The 24263-nt window shown below is 37.2% G+C and overlaps 4 protein-coding genes and 1 long non-coding RNA gene across 6 annotated transcripts in view; 1 reads left to right on the top strand and 4 right to left on the bottom strand.

Annotated features, from left to right (window-relative positions):
- Nucleotides 1–713: 713 nt before the first annotated feature.
- On the bottom strand, nt 714–1787 carry LOC123875085. The gene is made up of 2 exons (XR_006798062.1): nt 999–1787; nt 714–827 (listed from the first exon to the last, which is right to left on the bottom strand). It is a non-coding gene; the product is annotated as an uncharacterized LOC123875085 (long non-coding RNA).
- Nucleotides 1788–2248: 461 nt separating this feature from the next.
- On the bottom strand, nt 2249–4337 carry LOC123875296 (probable Dol-P-Man:Man(7)GlcNAc(2)-PP-Dol alpha-1,6-mannosyltransferase). The gene is made up of 3 exons (XM_045921045.1): nt 4303–4337; nt 4078–4218; nt 2249–3458 (listed from the first exon to the last, which is right to left on the bottom strand). Exons 1-3 carry the CDS (start codon nt 4335–4337, stop codon nt 2249–2251), a joined length of 1386 nt encoding a protein of 461 aa, XP_045777001.1.
- Nucleotides 4338–4657: 320 nt separating this feature from the next.
- On the bottom strand, nt 4658–23745 carry LOC123875027 (nuclear pore complex protein NUP62-like). Of its 2 annotated transcripts, none has more exons than XM_045920665.1 (2): nt 21691–23745; nt 4658–4686 (listed from the first exon to the last, which is right to left on the bottom strand). In XM_045920665.1, the coding sequence occupies exon 1, from the start codon at nt 23631–23633 to the stop codon at nt 21696–21698; it is 1938 nt and encodes a 645-aa protein (XP_045776621.1). In that variant the 5' UTR covers nt 23634–23745; the 3' UTR covers nt 4658–4686; nt 21691–21695. The 2 variants fall into 2 exon arrangements, with proteins under 2 accessions (XP_045776621.1, XP_045776622.1); XM_045920666.1 differs by lacking the exon at nt 4658–4686 and adding an exon at nt 19910–20190 and having other exon boundaries at nt 21695–23745.
- LOC123875083 (ubiquitin carboxyl-terminal hydrolase puf) overlaps nt 5387–24263 on the top strand; it is a 53089-nt gene continuing 34212 nt past the window's right edge. The window contains exons 1-8 of the mRNA XM_045920741.1: nt 5387–5486; nt 14859–14955; nt 15189–15943; nt 16604–16875; nt 17619–17837; nt 18019–18198; nt 18429–18507; nt 18584–18656. Of these exons, the coding sequence (XP_045776697.1) occupies nt 5387–5486; nt 14859–14955; nt 15189–15943; nt 16604–16875; nt 17619–17837; nt 18019–18198; nt 18429–18507; nt 18584–18656 (1775 nt within the window). The remainder of the gene's footprint in view (nt 5487–14858; nt 14956–15188; nt 15944–16603; nt 16876–17618; nt 17838–18018; nt 18199–18428; nt 18508–18583; nt 18657–24263) is intronic.
- On the bottom strand, nt 5810–8109 carry LOC123875073 (probable Dol-P-Man:Man(7)GlcNAc(2)-PP-Dol alpha-1,6-mannosyltransferase). The gene is made up of 4 exons (XM_045920731.1): nt 7897–8109; nt 7693–7825; nt 6598–6771; nt 5810–5969 (listed from the first exon to the last, which is right to left on the bottom strand). Exons 1-4 carry the CDS (start codon nt 8020–8022, stop codon nt 5812–5814), a joined length of 591 nt encoding a protein of 196 aa, XP_045776687.1. The 5' UTR covers nt 8023–8109; the 3' UTR covers nt 5810–5811.

Genomic DNA, 24263 nt, shown 5'->3' on the forward strand with positions numbered 1-24263 from the left:
TACATTGAGGTCTTCGCACATTGCATAGACTCGACTGACTGCACTCTGACTCTACTCAAAGTAAAGCAAATGTGAGCTTTATATCGTGTTCCTCGGACATTGAACACGCTTCAATGCAGGGAAAGGACTCGCCGCATTTGCTCTGCGTCAAAATAATATCATATCAAAAGTACGGTTTAACCTTGGATTAAGGGCGGTTACGCACTTATCTGATCAGAGTCCGTGAAAATACGTTCCGAAGTAGTCATAGAACTATTTGTATGGTAGCTTACGCACTAGCTCCGACTTCCGTCATCAGAGTTCTATCCGTCATTCGTGAGAATATCTCTGCCTCTGTTTCAAATCGGACATATATGAGGTAGAGATGTCCACTGAATAGCTTGGATTTGGATCAGAGATCGGATTAGTACGCAAGCAATAATATCAAATTCGGTCCGTTTTTATATCCGTATTTTCACAGATTCGGATTGGAAGAGTGCGTAAACTAAAATCATACTTTTGAATGACAGTTGACACACAGAGCAAAAAAGGCAAGTCCTTTCTAAATGCACTAAACACTTTTGAAAATCTCACCGTAAAGTACACGATATAAAGCTCACATTTCTATGCTTTACTGTGGAGTGTGGTCGAGTAATGTGCGAAGACCTTCACTTTACCACATCCCTGATATAGGTTGTAGGGATCCTCAATGTTCTTAATTAAAAGACAGTTTTAATAGAATATTTTATTAACAAAATGTTCTAAATAAAGTCTATTTGGCACTTTCACACATAAATTGCAATCTTATTGCAAATTGCTATCGCTCACGATAGAAACGCACTTGGTAACTTTTGCTTGTTTTACAGTGACGTTTACCGTCCGCGTGGGTGGTAAGCGCGGTGTCCGAATTGCCGTCAGCGCGGACCATCCGCGCGACTATGTAACGATCCAAGAGACGCAAAGCTCGTGGCCCGCGACGCTTACCAAGCGCGCTGGCGAAAGCGTCACTGTAAAACCACACTTTGTAGTTATTTACAATGCATAGTAAAATCATTAGTACCCTGAAGTTAGAACGGTTATTCCAAACAAAAACCGTTTTACTGTTCAAACTGGCTTGTGCAAATAAGCTGTCAGCATATACGACACTGACAGTTATATTACAAGCCAAAGCTGCATATATTTCTTAATCTAACACTCCGTCTTGACCGAGAACTGCGCTGTCCAATCTTTAGCAGATTTTCCAACTGCGCGGAATACGGTCTCGCCGACTACACGCATACACTTAACTGTGCAAACTGGCTTGTGCAGGTAAGCTCTCAGGTAAGACAGAACGTGAAGCCGGAGCCTATGGCAAAGGCAACTTCACTCATCAAAAAATACGTAATATACAAGAGATCGCTTTATATCATAGTTTAGAAGACAAAATTCGCAATTTGCTGTCGAGTTTCATAATACTAACTAGCGCACAGCGTCTCTAGCAAGGAATTATTGTGCACTAAAAATCACTGGTACAGACTACAGGCGACTTTGAAACAAGGGGCGATAAGTCATCTCAACTCTAACTTTATAAAATCGAAACTTGCGTGCCTAGTGATGTTGTCCAGAAGATGCGAACTCGCCGCGAATTGTTTCGCGCGAATTCATGCGCCACTGGGCGTCAATTCGCGTCCACAAGCATCGTACGAATACATATTATAAAATTGTAGAAAAGTGGTGTCTGTACAATGGAAATATATTAAAAAAAAGTAGAAGGGGTTGTTATTATATCGATGCCGAACCCGAAATTGTAATTAATTTTTTTTTTGTCTGTTTGTCTGTGTGTTTGTGCACGCTAATATCAGAAACGGCTTATTCGATTTAGATACAGTTTACAGTTTTCACTAATATATTGTAGTAAGCTTCACTTAACATTTAGTGTTTATTTCATGTCAATCGATTCATAAATTAAAAAGTTATGTCAATTTAAAGAATCACGGCGAACATTTTTAACGTACAGAGTATTCCACGCGAACGAAGTCGCGGGCACAGCTAGTTAAAAATACGCATATAAATCGTGTGTAGTACGTCAGACCAGAAGATCCGCCCCTTCTGGACATAGTCACCGTCGATCTTATCGCGATGTACTTGTACTAGGGATACCAAAGCATAGACTTTGAGACTAAAGTTACCAAGATGCTCAGGCTCACTTAACAGATGATATTTTGTATAACAATGAATATTTTAATAGTCAATAGAGATCACCAGTCCCAATGAACTTTGGTCCTTTGTATTATTTCTTTTCCGTCGCTTTATTCTCTGTGTTTGTATAATTCATTCTTTCTGATAAAATTTCTTCAACAATTCTTTGGATCATCAGTCTATCTTCCATCTTAATGTCGTCTGGCACTGTTTTATCATCGTATATTTTTCGTTCTAACAAACGAGTGATTACCTCTTCTACTATCGAATCTGTATTAATATTTTGATTATTAACTGCTTGCTGTAACTCAATAATAGTTTCCGCAGAATTAGTATTAGTGGTTTCGTTAACCTCTTCAATAATGGAAGTTTCATCGTTTTGTGTTAATTCTTCGTCAGGTATATCTCCCCTGCCATCCTTCTCTTGCACTACTTCAGTCTTTACATCCTCTGATATGATATTTTCGGAAAGCTCATCAGCAATATGCTTATGTCGTTTCATTATTTCTTTTAATTTCTCTTTCGCCGATGCCACAACCTCTTTCCGAGTTTCAGACTTTATTTTTGCTATAGTCCTCTTCTTTCTCTCTTGTTTATTAAATGTTTTTACATCGTCCACAACTTTCTTAGACTTAAATGTTGTTACTATATTATCTTCCAGTTCTTCCCTAGAAGCACTGTCATTATCAATATCGCTAACTACGGTTACGGTAATTTGTTCAGGTGTAACAATCACAGGTTCTTCAATAACTTCCTTTGAACCATCAGTTTTTTGTTTTTCCTCTGATCCATTAATGTTTTCTTCCACTGAAGTATCTGTATCAGTTTCAAGTTTTTCATCAATAACTTCTTCGCTTATATCAACAGTTTTTATTTCTTTTTCTTCTAAGCTCATTTGACTATGTTCTGTATTTGTATATAGTTCGTCTGTTTGCATACTAATAATATTAGCGGGGCGAGGTACTTCTCTGAAATTCTTTCTTTCTAATATAAAGATAGCTGGTTTAGTTTTAATTTTAATAGGTGGTATCAATTTATAATTCATAGTGATTTGTGAAAAGGATTCTATACTATCTAAAATTATATGTGTTTGCGAAAACGCTTTAAGATTTGGTGAATATTTACTCTTTGCTTCGATGAGTAAGTGTGTAAAATATTGCAACTGGTCTACTTGTAAGGATTCGTTCTTGCTGTAAGTCCAGTGGTCGTTTATTTGCGTGAACCTCGTTACGCCGGTCTGCGCTGCCAGGTTGCTGATATGTACGTGGACGTACGGTTCGTTTTTTAGTAACTTGTGAAATCTGTAAATGATAAAGTAAATCATAGCTGGTTGCCTAATGCCTGGCTAAGATCGGTTCGAAGCGATAAGGCCGCCAATTGTACTTCAATTTTTATTGTTCATTGTTTTAATGTTATGTCTTTTTTTTATGATGGTGTACAATAAATCATATTTTATTTCATGCATTTCAATTTATTTTAAAACTAATTTTATTAAGACGTAAGTAGGCTGCTTGCAATACTTTTAGCGTAAGATAGGACAACATATTAGAATGAAGTGAGAGATAAACTGAAGAGCTGGTGAACTAAACTGTGTAATTGCATGAAATAAAATTTTACAGGAGCAAAAACTGAACCTCTAAATGTATAAGTTCCAAGATATAATAGGCCTGTAGGTTGTGGGGTTTGTGGGTTATTAGCTGAATTTATGGTATTCTTGTTGCAACAGTGCATTGTGGCCAATAGAGAGCGAGCGTCAACCAATCAGAGTTGATTGCGATCGTGACATTGTAGCTGTCATTCTTCCGCAATTGAGCCACAGCACAGCTCTCCCCTGTCATAACAAAAGTATTAATATTCCTATTGTTAGGGCGGAGCACACACCTATGCTCTCAAACAGTATCATGCTAGAAAACGACTTACTTTATCATAGCCACTCCACCAGGATAGTTGGTCATAGCGACCAGAGACAGCGCGACTGAGAAGGCAATGTTACACACTATGATCATCACTATCGCCCAGAACAATAACTCGTAAATTGGTGCTTTCGTCCGTCGAATATATCTGCAAATAAAGAAATTACTAAGAAAAAGTTCCATTGATAAATTAAAAAAATAGCATGGAATAAACCATAGGTGATTTTATTACGGTAATCGCAAAAGGGCACTCCAAACCTTGACCATTAGAAAGCATTTTTAAAAAAAATTATTCAAACAAAAAACCAAGGTTGTGTGTACTGTGCTTTGTTCAGCTGGGTGTAAGTGGTATGTGGTAAACTGGTGTCTTTTGTATGTTATAAGTTATAACTTATCTCTTGCCGTTATTTTGGCACCATTGCAGTTCACACAATAATGAACCCTAAGTTCTAAGAAACAAAGCAAACAATGCTATGGTGTCAACATAAAGGCAAGTGATAATAAAAACACAAGGTTGTTAGCAAGGTGCATTAATACATGGATACTTATTACTTACACATAGGAACAAGTGACGGCCGAAGAAATATTGAGCAATGGGAACACATAGATTATAAATCTCAGTTCCTTGTGAGGCAGGAAAGAGAATAGCAGGATGTAGACCAGGGCAGGAACCGCGATGGGTATGACACGTCTGTCGAGATACAGGCCTATGGGCAGTAAGACTATGCTTGGGCCCAGGCCGCGGGGCAGTGCTGAATAAAAGTACCAGAGGAACGGTGACGTCTGTTATTGTGTATGTAAGGAATTTTATGTAAAAAAAAAAATTTACTACATTTTTTAGCCCTTGACTTTAACCTCTCTTGATGGTAATAAATGACCCTAGTGGTCTAACCGTGTTAAGGTTTAGTAAAGTTTTATTATCCCCAAATCAACAACCTCTATGTTGTACTAAACAACATGAGGCTGATCATTCCAAAAAAAATGTTTGCAAGATGCAACTCATTTATTTTACAACTTGATGCCCAGGATCTCTATAATCTTGGGCCGAGTGCCATATTATTTTTGACAGTTTCGTAGAACACTTTTTTGTTTGAAATAGCTTCAATTGAGGCCATTTATACATTGTACTAGAACGCTATACTACTTGGCGGCATGTCCGCGTCGCCAGGATGGTAAGATTTTAGAACTTTTATTTCAAATTAGATGTTTGTTCACAACTAGCCAAGTAAGCATAAATTTTTTAAAACCTGAAAATATCTATTAAAGATAAATCATTAGTAATAAAGGATACACCCCAGTTAGAGCTCTTGTTGAGAATGGTGTTGTACCAGAACACCTCAGCCTCTGGCCACAACAGGCGCCGCCAAAATATGGAGTCCACAACCACCGTGAGAGCTACTAAGGCTATACCAACAGGTATTACTGTTTTTACTAAACTGAAAAAGAAATATGTTATTAAATAATAATGCCTTAAGAGCTTTGATGAGGCTGACTCGATTTTGTAGAGTATTAAAGATATTTGCTAATGCTAGAACAGACTACATCTGTGCAGTCATGCACAAAAATGCCCATCCATGTCCACAACATATCCACAGTAAATTACCATAACCTTTTTTTTAATTATCATATTTACTATTTTTTACACAGGATTTCATTTGAAATTTATTTATTTAAAGTCATAGTATAAGACTTATACCAACTGTTTCTATATTTACATGTAGTAATATTATAGATGGCAAACTTACGATTTAAGATCAATTTTCTTGAAAAATATATCTATAATCAAGTACAATCCGAACAGCATGGCCAGTTCAGAGCGGAATATGATAATAGAGGCACCAGACATTATTAAAAACTGTTTGTGTCTTCCTACTAACCATCCTTCCATTGCTAATAGAACTGAAAAAAAAAACAATTTAAAATGATTGCACATCGCGTCACGAAAGTTGAAACCATAGTGTGGCATCACATAAGAAGGCTAGCAGTATGTTTATGCGCATGAGTATGTGGTTGATCTGTTCTTTCAAGACAAGTGACTGACGAAACTATCACCTGGCGGTACAGATACCCCAGCTGTCACACCTCACTTTGTACCACCAAATAGATAGATAAATCACCCACTGCACAGGTTCAAAGTAAACTTTTTAAAGTAAAACTTCTTCAGGCGCAACTTGAGAGTCACTCAGATCTTTTTCGGTCATACTTAACTAAAACTTTATTTTCGTCAGTGAAACTGTCATCAAATAGAATGCCTCTTTTGAAGCCACCATCTTTTATAGAGCTGTTTTAAAGAACTAAGTAATAAGTGCAATAAATCAAGTCTATTTTTTTCCAAGCAGTTGACTCATTTCCACAACTAAGAATTTTCAAAACTATAATATAACATGGCTTACATTTTTATACGTAGCATACAATGATGACACCATGTCAAAAAAGTTTTAATTTATCTGTATTGTGTGTGTAAGGGTGCAGTGATGTTTCCTTTTTTTAACACCATTTACTGTACTACTATAATTTGCAAACTTACCTAGGGGTAAAGCTAAAATGTTAGGTAACGGACGGCTCATATAGAACATGAAGTGGTACTGTGTGACGCTTATCACACTGAACCACCATGAGAATGTGTGCCCAAACTGCTTCTGCAGAGCACTGCGCAGGCGACTCCATGCTGCTATCACGGACAGCGCTAGTGTTAGCCTCACTGGAAGCAAAACACAGTGGTTCATATTTTTGCCTAAATAGTAACAAGATTAACAGTTGAAAGTGTACAGAAATTCTTAGTTACTTTGTTGTGTGGGTGCACTGATAGATAGGTTAAGACCTTGGACTTCTATTCAGGTTGAGGGTTCAATCTTGAACACCTCTAAATTTTCAAAGTTATGAGCTTTCTAAACAATTAAATATCACTTGCTTTAATTATGAAGGAAATCATTGCGAGGAAACCTACATGGCTGACAGTTCTTCATAATGTTCTCAAAGGTGTGTAAAGTCAGCCAATCCGTACTTGACCAGAGTGGTGGATTATCGTCAAACCTTTTTCATTCTCACTCATCAAATGACTATGTCAAGAGACTCATACTCACCAGTAATGGTATGATAATGATGTGATAACTGGGTGGCTAGACTATGATGCATTTCCCCCTAGTATAGTTATGCTATACCATAGGGAGTTGCAGCATAGGGATACTCGTTCGTCTATAGTATAGTTTTTTGGACAAAGAAATCTATAGACCTACTAATAATTGTTTAAAAATTGGGCAGGTTAGTACCAATGACAGCTGGTACGAAGGGATTTTAACTCAGACCATTTCAGATTTCATTTCAGTATACTTCCTCTACCATTGTATCTTATCAATCAGTGAGCAGTTTAGATTTTTACAGATATAAAAATACTTTTCCTGCCAAGTGCATATATTTTCATCTTAGAATATTTACTCACTACGTGAAATCGCAGCTTGATCATAGCACAGTTAGCTTGATCACATCTTGCCATTAAAAAAAATAAGTAACACAATACTAAGGTACATGTATGTTTTGTTTATTCATAAAACAACAAAGAGAGACGGATTTATCTATGTATCATTAATCACTTTGCAGCCGTAATAGAATAGTAAATACGTACCAACATATTGCATCCAAAATTTATTTATACCACACAAGTGCAACACTCCCACAACAGGTGCCGACAGTACCGAAATCACGAGCGGTCCGATGAAAGTGCGCGGCACAACACCCGGGAACTCATTATGATCGTACTGGAAAAAAATAGAATATTAACAACCCGAATGCGCAACATAAGTATCCAAAATTAGATTATCTTTTATACCTCTGATAGGTTAAACCGATGGTATAAAATATCGTGGGAAGCCTGGATGTTGAAGCTTTCCTCGACTTTTGTAAATGGACACAGTAGCACATGCAAACTGGCAATAATATAAAGTAACTGAACCATTTCTTTTTATTTAGAAAAACTATAAAATTATCAGCCTAACCCATCGCATAAAAAAATTCTATTCCCGTATCTGTCAAAATTGTGGAAAACATCACAATATGTCAAACTTGACATTGATAGAAAGGTTTAAAAATCATGAGTTCAGACTGGTATATAGTGATTTGTGATCATGAGTAGATCTTAAGAAATACTGACTATATAATAAGGATAATTTGTTTGTTATTTATTACACATATTAGTGTGTTGCGCATGCCATGCATCTTGCAATCACGTGCAATGCACATCCCGTGCAGACTGGTAAATGAATATTCTGTGGGTAGGTAGTTTGCCTTGCTCGTGATTGATCAGCTTTCTAGTTAAATAGAAAGTATAAAATTGTGCAACACTGGTCTCTTGCAGGCTGCAGCCTGTGTTCATGCAATCCTGTAAAAGGAGTTAGGACTTCAAGAGTTAGGAGACGCCGAATACTTTTCTCGTACAAGAGTCTAGACGATCTTGTTTAGTTTCTGAACGACCACTTGCGATTTACGTTTAATTTTTGCTAAAGTGAACTTGCCGTGATTTTTATGGTATTAGGTATTTAAATGTAACGCCACGCCGCCTCAGCCAATCGCAACGCGCCAACGCCAACCAGACTATCCGAGTCAAGCCGAGCTGGCCAATCACCGCCTGTTACAGCCGATAACCGCCAAGACGGCCAATCATAGCCTACTGCCGCCATGACAGCCAATCAACGCCAGCGCCATTGACAGCCGAACGCAACTCCGCCACCACTGCCGAATCCCTTCGGTGGGGATAACGCCATATAAAGCTATGCGAGCTCATTTTTATGATTGTTGTTCTATCGTACGCATTGTAAGCTGAAACTATGTCCATTTGTGTAAACAAGTGTAAATTATATAAATAGTAACAAAGTAACAATAGTAATAAAGCAATGAGTGATTTGTATTAGTGTGTTTAGTGAAGTGATATAATAAATTTGGGCGATTATACTGATTTGCTCTTTTTATTTAAACCCACTGTTTCATCTCAGAAGTGGGATTAATAAAGAAAGTTATGATGCATAATCGCGCCAATTAACGAGTCGGCAAAGACATGCCATCTACTTTGTTCATCCGCAAGGATGAAACGAATCATCGTGTAAAAATCAAGCGACAATGAAGATCGTCCACTTCTGGGGCCCGGAAGGTCCTTAGAAGAGTTTTGAACCGGAGGTACATTCATCTGCAGCGTGCATGGTTTCTACGCCCGATGGCAACCTACCCTCAACTTCTACGCGTAATAACTGAGGTATGATCCATCCATTCTTCCATTTCAAATAATCCTGTTTTTAATGATATTGATGCATAGTGTAATGAGGTTGATCGTGTTTGTAACCTCTACTGACCCCACCACCCTGTTGTAACACCCTGTTTGAGGTTATGAAATTAGTATTAGAGCACGCGGGTTATGATAGGTGGTCATTATACGCTCGCGGATAGTGAATGGTTTGAGTGATAGCTGAAGATAAATATAACTACAATTTGTGGCATATCTGACCGTCAAATAAAGGTTTAGGTTTAAAGATGTTTAATTCTCATAAAAACAAAAAAGTCATTTACATAAGAACTTAATTCTAAGAAAATAAAGTTTACAATATTCGCCATTTAATTAAGTACTCATTCAGCGCATTTGTTGAAGTAATTCGCATTACTCATAGTGTGAGCAGCTAATTCAGTTTTAAATGGATTGAATGAGTGTACATTTTTTTATGTGTGCAGGTATTTTGATGTACAGTTTAGCTCCTTCATAGGTAAGGGTTTTTCTGCCATAAATTGTTCTAGTTTTGGGTAAGGCAAGGTAACTAGCTCGACGAGTTTTAGTTTTAATTTTTGTAAATGTGATATTTGTGTGTATTGTTTTATTTATAGTTTTCCTAACAAAAATACACGTATTGTATATATATAACTGATAAAATAATGGCGGTGAATACTAATGCTAAAATTGCAACCGATTGATTTAGTCAACTTTTTATCGAATCAGGTAAAACCCGCTCAACCATCCACTTTTCACGTTGCATCTCGCCGAGATACCCGCAATTTGAATTCGCAGTTTAATTCTAGAAAACGTACTTAGTGGGTTAGTAGTAGTGCTTTCCAGTATGTGGAAATTATGACCAAGTGCTACCGGTACGAAAAAGTTAACAAGTAATTCAATAAGTTAAATAATAAAAAATAAAAACTCCCGACTGCAGTTTGCGCTGCATATTTTTCGGCTCTTACATTAAATCGTATAAAATCCACCACATTGATTGTTTAAAGAATTTTATATATCCATTGACACACACGCCATCAAGACGAATGACGTATCATTTATCAAAATCGGTTAAAATTGTTGAGTGGTTATGAACTGACACAAATACATACTGATCAGGAATTAATTTAAAAAAAAAAAGATCTAGTATATCGGATGGTAACAATAGTTCTCAGACTACCCGCAAATTTCAACCAGAAGTTTTCCAGAAACAAGCTTTGACGCTATTAGTGTTTTTATTTGCACAAGGCTCAGTTATAGTATAAGGTTCTATAAACCTTTAAGGTTATTTTTTTCGCGTCGTCGGTGATATTCCCGCTGCAGTCATACAGACAACACGGGGTACGTGTGGGGTACCTGTAAATTATTTTTAAGGGTACAATAATATCATTTACGTCAGAATCGGTTGATGAACACTTTCAGTGTGCTCAAACCCAGTTTTGCATATAGCATGGCGATCGCAATTTGAATGTAAAATCGAATTGTTTTATGATGTTCACTTTTGAGTTTCTTGTGAAATTGATTTTCATGTGGTTATATGATTGTTATGTAATATGAATATAGATCTTCATAATTGGGGCAGACGTACTTTATAAATCGACTGGGAGCTACTTGTAGTCAAACAATAATATTGTGTTTATCTTTCTTTTCTCGGAATTTTTGGTGAGTTCGTGAAGTGCAAACGTCATCGCCTACGATGGTCACCACTGATGCTTTGCTGTGTGCTGTGTGCCTGATGCCGAGCGCGTCACTGCGAGGCACCACATCGTGGCGCGCTAACAATGCAGGGTTGCAGCCAATGGGTATCTATAAGCCGCCGCATTGTTGCCTATTTGGGGTGACATAAGCGCTGTTAAGCGTTTATGCTGTATGGTATGACTGTTCTTTTATTTTTACTAAAAGTTAGTGTTTATGAAGTCTGTACGTGTTGTAACTTGTAGTTTAAATCACATTCTTTGAATGATTGAGAGCATAGTAAGTAGATCTTACTCACGGCTTTGGAACTGTCTCGTATAATATACAAGCCAGTGGCACAGCGTATGAGTAAATACAAATAGGTAGTGTAATGTAGGCAGAATTGGGCACTAGGAGGAAACGTAATAATAACTATTACCAGTTAGATATCCTTATGATTTTGATAATGCTTTTGTCATTTTAGAAAAAAAGTAGTGCTTGTAGGCAGCATGTATGTTACGTACTTTTGCCAACAAGCTTTCAATCGAGTCAATTTCATCATTCTACCTTAAGATTGTCGGTCCAATCATAATGTAAGTAGAAAGTTCAAGTGGCACTTTTAATTATAACCATGATATAGCTTTGTGCCGTTCATTGTTAGTCAGGTGGACCGGACGTACCGTAAGAATTTTCACTAAGCCGACTAGACTGACGTTTTACATAATATCTTGAGTTCAGTTGGTGTTAGTATGCCTGCCTGGTTATGTAGCTTACATAGTAGGGAATAGGAATGGAATAGAAAACTGTTATTTGACTGATGATCCTGTATTACCTAAATTCAATCGTGAACTGTTTTCGGAATTACATAGATGCCGAAGTGAAGACAGTAGCCAAGTCTTACGTTCTGCAGCCAAGTCTTACTTTCTGCAGCCAAGTCTTACTTTCTGCAGCCAAGTCTTACTTTCTGCAGCCAAGTCTTACTTTCTGCAGCCAAGTCTTACTTTCTGCAGCCAAGTCTTACTTTCTGCAGCCAAGTCTTACTTTCTGCAGCCAAGTCTTACTTTCTGCAGCCAAGTCTTACTTTCTGCTGCCAAGTCTTACTTTCTGCTGCCAAGTCTTACTTTCTGCTGCCAGGTCTTACTTTCTGCAGCCAGGTCTTACTTTCTGCAGCCAGGTCTTACTTTCTGCAGCCAGGTCTTACTTTCTGCAGCCAGGTCTTACTTTCTGCAGCCAGGTCTTACTTTCTGCAGCCAGGTCTTACTTTCTGCAGCCAGGTCTTACTTTCTGCAGCCAGGTCTTACTTTCTGCAGCCAGGTCTTACTTTCGGTAGCCAAGTCTTACTTTCGGTAGCCAAGTTTTACTTTCGGTAGCCAAGTTTTACTTTCGGTAGCCAAGTTTTACTTTCGGTAGCCAAGTTTTACTTTCGATAGCCAAGTTTTACTTTCGGTAGCCAAGTTTTACTTTCGGTAGCCAAGTTTTACTTTCGGTAGCCAAGTTTTACTTTCGGTAGCCAAGTTTTACTTTCGGTAGCCAAGTTTTACTTTCGGTAGCCAAGTTTTACTTTCGGTAGCCAAGTTTTACTTTCGGTAGCCAAGTTTTACTTTCAATAGCCAAGTTTTACTTTCGGTAGCCAATTTTTACTTTCGAAAGCCAAGTTTTACTTTCGAAAGCCAAGTTTTACTTTCAATAGGAGTACTTTCATCTCGTTGCTCGTTGAGAGATCTCCCTGCAAGGATTTAAGTGAGATTCCTTTTCAAGTCAGAGTAATAGCATTCACAGCTTCACGAGAAGCTATTTACAAGCTATTTTCCTTTCTACAAGCCAGTCTGTTGACGGTTTTTCTTTCAAAAATGTCTCTAAAGTAAAACGTGGAAAAACAGTACAACTGAAAACGATAATAATTTATGAATTAAATAATGTTCTTTTGTTTCGTCTTGGTTTTAAAGTAGATAAGATTGCAGTTTAGATCACAGACCAATGGCATTGGATTAAAATTTTGTAGAGTTCATACTGACCACATTTTGTAAAACCATTTTGTAAGACAGCGAAAGGATATCGCTCATCAGTAGTGTAGGTACAATTTGATTATTACAGATGCTTTTGCAAAATTTGTTATTAGCCGAAAACGATCAGTTTCGTAGAATATTATACATAATTTGCCTTATTTGGACATCCTAGTAAACTTATAAAGTGAGCATAAGAATGCTTTTACTAGTAGACATTTTAGAGTTTCCGAGTGTCGACTGATTAATAGTTAGGTATGTTTTGACCTCCATGATACTACCACGAGTCAAGTGCCTAGTCAAGCCAATCCAAGCACTAACCAGACCATGTTAAACGCGTTGTGCCACAGGTCCTAGCGAAACTGCGAATAAAATGATTGGACAAACTGTTAACTGATATTATTTGGGCTACTGACAATACTCTCAATGAATGTGATATCCATAATTTGGTATTTACGTAGGTCACGATGCCATGTTACTATTAATGTAAAATTAGCGAACTCGGGATGGTTATGCGTAACAAGGCAAATGCTCGGTAAAGGATAGCAAGCGATAGGATAAAGCTAACTAGATAATGTAACTGACAAAATTAATATTTCATTTAATTATAACAAAGGAATTTAGTTATTTAGTGGCAAGTTCCCACAAGCATTGCGATAGAAGTAAACACTGATAGCATTTACTCAGGTTCATTTTCGTAACCAAGCTGGTAGGCATTAAGAGAACTCGAAGTGTTAAGGGGTTTCGAGGCTACGAAGCTTGTACATGCCTGAGCAGACTCTTTAAAGCCATATCACAGCGCCTACGGCTCTTATATCCAACAGTGCTAACTGTTCCGATAAATAACTTGAAACCGAAGACCTTGTTGAGCTATTGTCTACCAGAAAGCTAACCAAGCATTTTCCCATTGCGGGAGCAATTCATTGTTTCAGGACGGCCGAATGTAACGCCACGCCGCCTCAGCCAATCGCAACGCGCCAACGCCAACCAGACTATCCGAGTCAAGCCGAGCTGGCCAATCACCGCCTGTTACAGCCGATAACCGCCAAGACGGCCAATCATAGCCTACTGCCGCCATGACAGCCAATCAACGCCAGCGCCATTGACAGCCGAACGCAACTCCGCCACCACTGCCGAATCCCTTCGGTGGGGATAACGCCATATAAAGCTATGCGAGCTCATTTTTATGATTGTTGTTCTATCGTACGCATTGTAAGCTGAAACTATGTCCATTTGTGTAAACAAGTGTAAATTATATAAATAGTAACAAAGTAACAATAGTAATAAAGCAATGAGTGATTTGTATTAGTGTGTTTAGTGAAGTGATATAATAAATTTGGGCGATTATACTGATTTGCTCTTTTTATTTAAACCCACTGTTTCATAATAATTTAAACTACTTTTAACTGTGCTGTACCTTTTGAAGCGCAATAAATTAAATATTTTATTTTATTATAAAACAAAATCTTTAGCTCTATTTTTATTAATTTAGCGCGTAACCCCAGTGTAACAAAACGCAGATTTGACAACATCGTCAACAATGGTGGAACGATTCTGTGACATTTGTGAGGCAGTGTTCGTTTTCTGATACGAAAATATTAATGATGATCAATATTTTAACCACAATAACAGTTGCGATAATATTTTAACAATATTTCGCTTTTTATTGACTAAAAACCTTGAGAATGTGTGATGTTTGTCCGGAGTTTTCACAGCTTTTAGTAAATTGTAAGTTACATTGTTTCGAAATTTTGTGGTCTATTTATTTTTACGTATTATTTGATCCTCTAACACTGTTTATATGCATGTAGCATCAATGCGAATTATTATAACATTGTGTTTCAGTCTTTTTTATTTATGTTGCAGGCGAAACGAGACTAACTGACGATGTATCTCAGTACCCCACAATAAGCCAATCTGAGCTGGAAACTGTGTTAAATTATATACTTTCTTGGCCTCAAAGGTATATATTTTATATTTAACTACTATAAATCATAATGCTAATATAATCTCAAGAATTTTTTTCAAAAAAATTAATAAATTTTTGTTACTTTAAACACCATTTTCTTAGCAGAAGTTTATATGAGATATAAGTACAAGAATTGATTCCTCTTATCGTCAGTAATTTGAAATAAATAATTCATATTACTAGTATTTTAGCAAGTTATAGAAACTAATCATTTAATACTATTTTAGGCAATGCATGTGCTGTTATAGAGATGCAAAAAACTTTGAGAGATTCTATCTAGTAGTCCAGAGCATACTCTGCTTGTCGGTATGTCAGCTAAAACAACTTAAAGATGATTTAATAGAATCTGCTAAAACACAACCATTACCTGAAAATCAAGATACACAAAAGCAGGATGTTGCAATTACTTCTAAGCACGAAGAAGAAAAGAGTGAAAAGAAGGAAGATAGTGTGGAAACCGAGAGTACAAAACCAGACGAAGCGACTGACAAAGTTGAAGATGAAGTCAGTGACAAACCGGAGACTTCAAACGCAAACCCCGAGTCATGGTCGATGCAACAGAAAGAAAAGCTAATGCATATAGTCTCAAAAATATTCCTCTTAAACTTTCCTTTATATTTAGCCTGTAAACACACAGCTCTGAGCCGTTTAGATGACTTGTCGGCACAGGAAATATCAAATCTAAGTTCATACTGTGATCTACATGATACAGAAATACCTGCATATTTATTAAGGAATGTTAGTTTGTTTTGTAAGTTGGGAGGGGTGTGTGCCATGACGTCAGTGTTTGAATCTGCAACACCGACAACTCTACCTTTGTCTATGGCTCATGCGATAGTGGCAGCTGTAGGTAATCTGAAGCTATGGTTGAACTTTAGAGCGGTGGCGCAACTTTTTATGCCATTGAGAAGTAAGATATTGAAGTACATGTGCAGTTTGGAGGACAAAGATTTGAGGGTGCCAGCTGTTAAATCTATGGCAGGTGAGGAATATAATTTTTGATGATGAATTACTTTGCCTAATATGCTAATTCACTTCTACATAAAGAATAAACTAAATTTCATTTTTTTTTATTTTGGTACAACTGCTGCAGCAAGCATACAAAGTGCTTAAATTTAAAATAATATAAGTGATCTTTTTCTGCGTGTTAATAAATGGAATTAAATTCTGCCATTTTCCATAAGGCTCCTTGTTATAGATATACCATGGAGAATATAAAAAGGTGGTTATAACTGGGAATAGTATAGCTTAAATCGATTTTTCACCATTTATGTTGATAGTTAAAAATTTAAAATCAATTAATTTTGACTTCTTTCATACAATTTAAAAAATCAGCGGTTTTACAAACTAAATTTATATTCTATGAATATCAGTATTTTTTTAAACTCAATTTTTAGCAAACTTTTGAGTATTTTAATATTTCAATCTTATTAATAATAGCTTTTAATGCAGTTTGTAATGATGGGGTTAGCATATATATCACCTAAGACTCCCTAAAAAATATTAGATTAAAAAAAACTGTAGGTTTCCTGTAGATTAGAATGGTGTGATTCAGTGATATTTATTATGTCCATTGCCCATAAAACAAAAACTAAGTAAATTATTGTTTCACTTGTGTTATCTAGTAACATTGTATTTGCAGATTTCATGTGGGGTGCTGCCAAAGAGCCACTGGATGCACCCCTATCCTTTGACGAGGATGGCCTCGCTCTAGCGTTCAAATACTTCAACAGTAGCACCCTGACCATGCGACTAGCTGGCGTGGCTCAGATCAATGCTCATATAGCTGCCCACAATGAACTGTGTGCTGGCGAAACTGCAGCGGACGTGGAGATTGCGGGGCAGCAGTTGGCTGCTTGGTTGTCATTCAACAATATCATTGAACACTTGTTTGGACCTAATTTACATGTTGAGGTAAACTTTGTTGTGTGTTACAGTTTTAATAAAGTTATTCCATATTGCCTGTGTAGTGTATTGTCAATAGATTTGTGCATTCACAGAGTATGATAGTGGCACATTCTAGCTTGATTCATTTCATAAAATGTCATCTATTTATTAAAAAAAATATGATACTACAGTAAAGTATTATTCTTTCAAGTATATCACTGGCTCAACTACATAAATAAAAATCAATAAATGATGCTCATAACTTTGGACATAGGAATTTAGGGAAAGCTATTTCTGTACCAAACTTCAAAATCTGTTAAACAGACAGACACTTTAATATTTATAATATTTGTATGGATACCTATATGTAACTTTTTTAGGTTAAACTAAATTGACTGATATAAATCTAGTGCTATCTTTTTCCATGGAGAGCATTATGAAAGAGATAGCAAAGAGCAATATATTTAGACCTGTCATCTTAGTTTTGAGATCACACACACACAGAATCAGCCACAGGACAATACCTATCATTGCTACAGGCATAATGCATAACTGAGTAGATTCTTGCGGTAGTGGAGTGATGCGGTAGGTGTGTGATGATGTGACGCGAGAGCTTCGTGATTCATCAATTGTCACCCCTCCCGCACCACTCCACTACCGCGGGAGCTTCCTCAGTTATGTGCTATAACCAAAACAGTTCTGTTATTTCTATAAAATATTTTTTTTTAAGTAGTCTTACTTTTTGTAACAACCAACACAATTGTTTACAGGTTATCAAGCAATCGCACATGATACTAAAGTTCCTCGCAGTGGAAGGCAGAGTGACTCCAGAACACGTGGAGCTTGTGTGGGCGGCCGCACAGTTGAAGCACTGCGGGCGTCAAGTGTACGACTTATTACCAGGGTTCATCAGAGCGTTAGCACCCAAGCCCTGTGCGCATTTGTACAGTCTTCTGTGTGCGTTGCCACCCAAGGAACATACAGAACAGGTAAGAACGTTGTTAAACAGTTTTGAGTTGTGACAGAGTAAACTAGAGTGAGTTAGCTCTCGGTTTGATCCTGTATCAACATCTTGTCAAATATTAGGTATTTGAGCATTAAGAGTGAGGTGAAATCAAAGATTTACGCCATTCTTTCGTCAGCTTCTCTATTTGAATTTTTTCTCGGTAGAGTCTCTACCTTGCATCAGCGCTAATGCGCGCGATGTGGGCGCGAGGAGGCTGCGGCGCCGGCGCCGCGTCGCCCGCGCCCGAGCCGCCGCGCCTCGCGCCGCCCGCCTGCAAGCCGCACCACCGCAGCTCCTCCGAAGCCAGTGTTAGCATGGACCAGACCAACTCTGATGATGATCCGGTAAGTGTTTAGTATCCCCCGCGCCGAGGCCCCTCCGTCTCCTATAGTGACTATAGCGACACAGCGATCTTCCACACCCGATAGATGGCGCTTCACAGAGTTCATTCACGCTAGAGAGAATAGTATTATTTAAGATGTTGTTTTTAAGCTTTGATAAGAAACTTTTATCAATCCACCATGATAAAATAAATAATTGTCCTCAAATTTGTTTTTTTTTTTTCAAATTTTAGTGTGAAGAGCTAAGTACATCAGGCGAAGAAGCGGGGCCCACGCCGCGTAAACAGAGTAAACATCAAAGAGAGCTTACTGGTAATTTTTACAGTGATGGGTAAAATACATTTGATGTCAAATTGACAGATGTTAAAACGAAATTGTTATATTTCAGCTGAGCAAGAGTGGCTTCGTGATGGGGAGGAGCTTACGAAAAAAGAATGCCCTACCCTCAAATCTTGTCAGAAGTAAGTTTTTTTTTTTGTCTTTCGTCTGGCTTTACACTGATTAGCCAATGTCAAGTTTGTAGTTAATTATAAATTAGTGAAACTATGTGTATAAGTATGGACTTCGTCTGTGCCGGCGCCCGCCGACATACCGTAAGTTTGTTTTGTATGGTACAGAAATTTTGCCTCCTGCGTCACCCTCAAGCCCTGGAACTGGCCCCAAGGCCCATTAGCGGGAACCAGTCCAATGACAATAGGGTGCACAGGAGGTCTAACTCACGGGGCCGTCCGACCAGCGGAAAATTATAGTTATCCTAGTGTATCATGACCAAGTTTCACTCAAAGGTTAAAAACTCAATTCATACTCAGTATATAGATTAGCCAATGTCAAGTTTGTAGTTATCTACAAGTTAGGGAAACTATATAAGTATATGGACTTAGTCTGTGCCGGCGCTCGCCGACATACGCGCGGCACCCCTTTATTAGAGCGCTTCCCAGTTAGTTCCACCGCCAAAACACCGTTAAAACACAAAACCCGGCCACTTTTAACAAAAAGATTACAATTTACTAACTATTTTATATACCGTTGTTTTCAGTATTTGCTGTTTAAAAAAAATAAAAATCCTTTATTTGGACCATAAATTATCCAGATCATAATTGTTAGTAATAACACACACCTTAAAACTAATGTTAGTGATCTTATAACTATTTACCTATATAGTTTAAATACTGAAATTTCATATTACTAACTAGATGAGATAGCCCCCATCACAAAAATGGTCTAAAACTGACAACTTTAATGGCCCTTCATTTGTTTTTTTTTTTTAAGATAAAAAGAATGAAAAATATATTCATACTCTGCTCAGTGAGTTCTAAACAATGATACCCCACATGGAAATAAAAAAAATGTGACTCTTTTTGCATGTATGGGAGGGAGGCCCAATGGAAAATAAAATTAATTGAATTTCTGATTCAATATTTGTTTTTGGGTCAACGTTTTACACGAAATACCAAAATATCAGGTTTGTAACTCATTTAGCCTACAAGCTAGAGACCTGTGACACGCAGACAGACAGATTGACAGATGGGCAGACAGCAGAGTGACATTAATAGGGCTCCGTTTTTATTCCTTGGGTGCGGAATCCTAAAAAAATAGGGACAGTTACAAATGGACATAAGGCGTTACCAGTTTGTAAAGAAAAATCTTTAGGTAATGTACCAAAAAATATAAAAAGTGAAAATTAAATACACTTTCTTTTTATTAAACACTTTATCAATATTCAATCAATCAATATAATTAATAAGCTTTGGATAATTTTAGCTTACTTAGTCCAGAACAGTGTTTAGTAATGTAATATATCGAAAAAACACCAACTTATTTGGTAAACTTAACACTAATCAAACATAAAACTAGGTAGGTAAACTAACTAACTTTTTAGAGCAAAAAATAAATGCATCCTGGGCGACCTGAGGCGACAGGAAAGGTAAGCCGACAAACTTTTCAGCGTCATAATAATAAGTTTTTCTTACATAATAATAAAACTAAACTTTATAAATGAGTCGTATAGTATCAAAAACGGCAATCTCCACATTTCGAAAAAAAAAAGTTATCTATGCCAAAATATTGTCTATTATCTTATCCTCTATCTTGACTATTAGGAGTGTTACAGAAACGGCATTCTCCCTATCAAAACCCACGTGGAAATTTATAGTTACTTTCAACACCGGCATTCTCCTAGAGTGGTCATTTTAAACTTGGCAGTCTCCACTTCAACCAATCAGAGCGCAGTATTTAGTATGGAATTGGCGTCAACTCACAGCAAAGCTGCTCGTGGTTTTTTAAAGATTTTATTGAGTTAATCTAAGTAAATAAAGTAAAACTTGTGTTTATTTTAAACTATGGAGCATAGGGTAACACCTTGTCTACCTAGACAGTCAAGAAAACGGCAGAGGGATCCAGATAATTGGACTGTAAACATGAAGAAACGGGCAAGGTTTGTATGCAGCGTTCACACACTTTTGATACTTGTAATTAATAATTTTAAGTTGGAATATCAAAGTAACATAGTTATACTGGTTGGCATTTGTTTTTTTTTAAAGTGTACGTAAATTTGATTTATTTTCAGAACGAGGAGCCAATTTTACGAGTTTGATAATTTTAGTTATTAAAGGTACGAAATTAATCTTGTTGTTTTAATATAAAATTACCTAGCTCTGCGGCTTCATCCGGGTGTTTTTAAATGCCTACTTCCCCACAGTTATAAAGTTGCTGCTTGAAAAAAGGACAAACTAACAAACTGTATTTCGAATCCATAAAATTGGTAACTTTGTCGGGATAAAAAGTATCCTGTGATTCCAAGTTAAGTAAGTTATTTATGCAAGTATTCCCAGATTAGGTCTTAGACTACTTGTTATTTCACAAAATACGTTTATAGTTCATCAAAATCATTTAGCTATTTTCGCATGAAAAGGTAATAAATAACTAATAACAGATTACACTTTCGGTCTTTACCGTAGCAACCATGCAATTTTCTGGGTTAAAAAGTAGCCGATGTCACTTTTCAGCTCATAACTAGTTACAAATCATGCCAATCCACTGCTCGTTTGCTGCTTGAAATAACAGACAATCTTTGGCATTTATAATTTTTATATAAGTAGACACTATACGTACTATTTCATGCATTTCCTTAATATTCCTAGATATTATTCTAGTTTCTTTCTAAAGTATCAAGATTAAACTTGCTCATTCATTGCTTGGTTTCAAGATGGCGTTAACTGTATTAAAACGGGCAGTCTCCAACATAGTTATTTTCAAACCAGGCAGTTTCCAAAAGTGCGTAACATAATGAGCTTTCTCCTTTTGATTTTTAGCGTTATCTATAAATATTTCCACTGTACCTCTATTTAAACTGCTTCAAACCAGTCATAAATGTAGCTATGAAGTATATTCTACTAAATGTTCAGTATTTTGCCTAAATAATAATTCAAAAAAAGTTTTTCATGTTTTTTTCAAATGTTAGTAAAATGGAGAATGCCATTTTTGATATTATATGACTCAAATTATACCGCTATGAACAAAGAAAGCCACCAAGGTGGGTTGGAGAGCCAAGATTTTAATTTACTTCTTGAGGGTAAAATAGCACTTTGCTCTTTCTTAGGTTCCGGCATTTTAGCATAATTTAACAAGGTGCTGCAGTCGACTTTACTTCTCAAAATATGCGAATCTATGGTGACAATTTCTACTTCACATGTCATATTCGACGGATTCACAGGCGGTCCTTTAACTGCCAAGGGATCAGTGGTCACAGTACATTTTGTATCATTCATCACCGTTACATTCGATGTCGAAATGGTAAACGGCGTCGAATTGGTAGACACATGCATAGGCTTAGCTGTAGTAGAATTAATATTAGTTGTAATATTAGAGCCTTCATTTTGTAGTGAAGTAGATAACGCAGTTGAAACGTTAACGCTCGATAATGTAGAATTGATTGCTGTTGAATTACTTTCTGTGGTTGAAACTGTGGTGTTCAATGAAGTTGCGTTATTTAATAGTGTCGATACACTTATATTGACAGGAGAAGCTGTTGTTGTACTAATATTTAAAAGTGTGAAAATAAGTGAGTTATCAGTGTTAACGATTGAACCATTAGCCAACATATTTATAACTGTGTTGGCTAATGTTTCAATCGGTTCACCTGTAGATGTATTTACAGGTGAAACGGTTGTGGTTTCGGGGAGCGTATTATCTATCACTGTATAATTTGATACGCATACTGTTTGAGTTAAGGTATCTGTTGCTACTTTTGTGCTCCCTTCGGTGAATGTCGATACTATTTCGCATGGTATTTTGAGTACTTCTTCAACTTTATTATTCTCCTTAATCCTTAAAGTGCACGTAGCCACGTCTCTCGGCGTCTCATAAGCAGAGGATCCAGAAGTATGATATCTCCTTCTATAATAATCATCGTTGTAGTAATAATTATTGTGGTAGCTATGTGAACGGCCCATATTATACAATGCCAAACCTGATAAAAGGTCCCCGTATCGGCTGCCTGAATTACGGTATTCGGTAATATAAACATGCTGAGGTGCCGTATAGTATGATGGCGTATTAAAATAACTGTGGGGTTGTCCATGTGATCCATAGTAATGGGTGCCGTAGTTAGTATGTCCTGCTCCGTATCCAGTGTTCGTATTGTAGGAATTGCTTGAATGATGAACATTGTGTTTTTGAATATCTGAACCTGACAAGCCAGTTAAAGGTGGGTAATAATTACTTCCTGATCCGAACCAGCTTGTTGATGATGGATTTCTGGTGCCGGATCCTGAGCCTGATAAACCTGTTGATGGTGGGTATTTGCTTCCTGTTGAACTTGGATATTTATTATATACGTAATCGACACCAGCAGGTAGAGCCCCTGACGATCCAAAGTTTGATCCTCCTCCCGATAATCCCGTGGACGATGATGGGTACTTTGCAGCTCCGCTTCCAAATCCAGAGAGACCAGTAGATGATGGGTATTTAGGTGCACTGCTTCCAAATCCAGATAGTCCAGATGACGATGATGGGTATTTAGGTGCACTGCTTCCAAATCCAGATAGTCCAGATGATGAAGAAGGATACTTTGGAGCACTGCTGCCAAAACCAAAACCAGATAGTCCAGACGATGACGATGGGTATTTTGGAGCGCTACTGCCGAATCCAGATAAACCAGAAGAAGATGAGGGGTACTTAGGTGCACTGCTTCCAGAACCATACCAACTGGAAGAGCTCTGAGAAGGTTTACTGCTTCCGGAACTAAACCAACTAGAAGAAGGCTTGCTACTCCCGGAACTGGACCAACTAGAGGAAGGCTTACTTGCTGAACTTGATCCCCAACTTCGGCCCCAGCTGGACCCAGACGATCGTCCCGAAGAAGAACCATATCTTTTACATTCTGAATAGTTTGATACAACGCACAACACTACGAGGCACAACAGAAACTTGCTGCCCATAATGATGCGGTTTCGGGACACGTCCGCTCTCAAACCGGTTTGAGTTTTATTGAATCGAATCTCACGAGATCGAGAGTAAAACGGCCTCAACGCATGACGTCAACGAAGTATTCTGGGAACATCACAACAGAATTACCCGTTATATATTGAATGTAATTAAGTGATAACAGGGCCAAAGTTGAAAACAATGACATAACACCCAATTAAGGATAACATTAATAAGAATTTTAGTTTTGTTTTGAATAATATTGTTATCGTATTATTAATTTGGTGTTTTACCGGATATATTACTGGAAATCATTGACCACAAATAAACTTCGATAATTTCAGTCCAGTCTTCAAAATTCGTCAGTAAATAATTAAATTAACATTAGAAGCCAAACAATATTTTGTATCTACACATGCATATTGTAAATAGATGTACCTACACAAAGTGATGCAATTTTATTCCACTTCGTCCTTCAACTCATTAGATAAAAACTGGCCAATTTTAATTCAATATTCGGAATAGATAGTCTAACATTCTACACCAAATATCAAAATTTCTGATCTGCAACTCATTTCGTCTACGAGCTAGAGACCTGTGACAGACAGACATACAGACGAGTGACATTAATGGGGCTTCGTTTT

This window comes from Maniola jurtina, chromosome 19 (genome assembly GCF_905333055.1).
Source record: "Maniola jurtina chromosome 19, ilManJurt1.1, whole genome shotgun sequence".
NCBI classification, from domain to species: Eukaryota; Metazoa; Arthropoda; class Insecta; order Lepidoptera; family Nymphalidae; genus Maniola; species Maniola jurtina.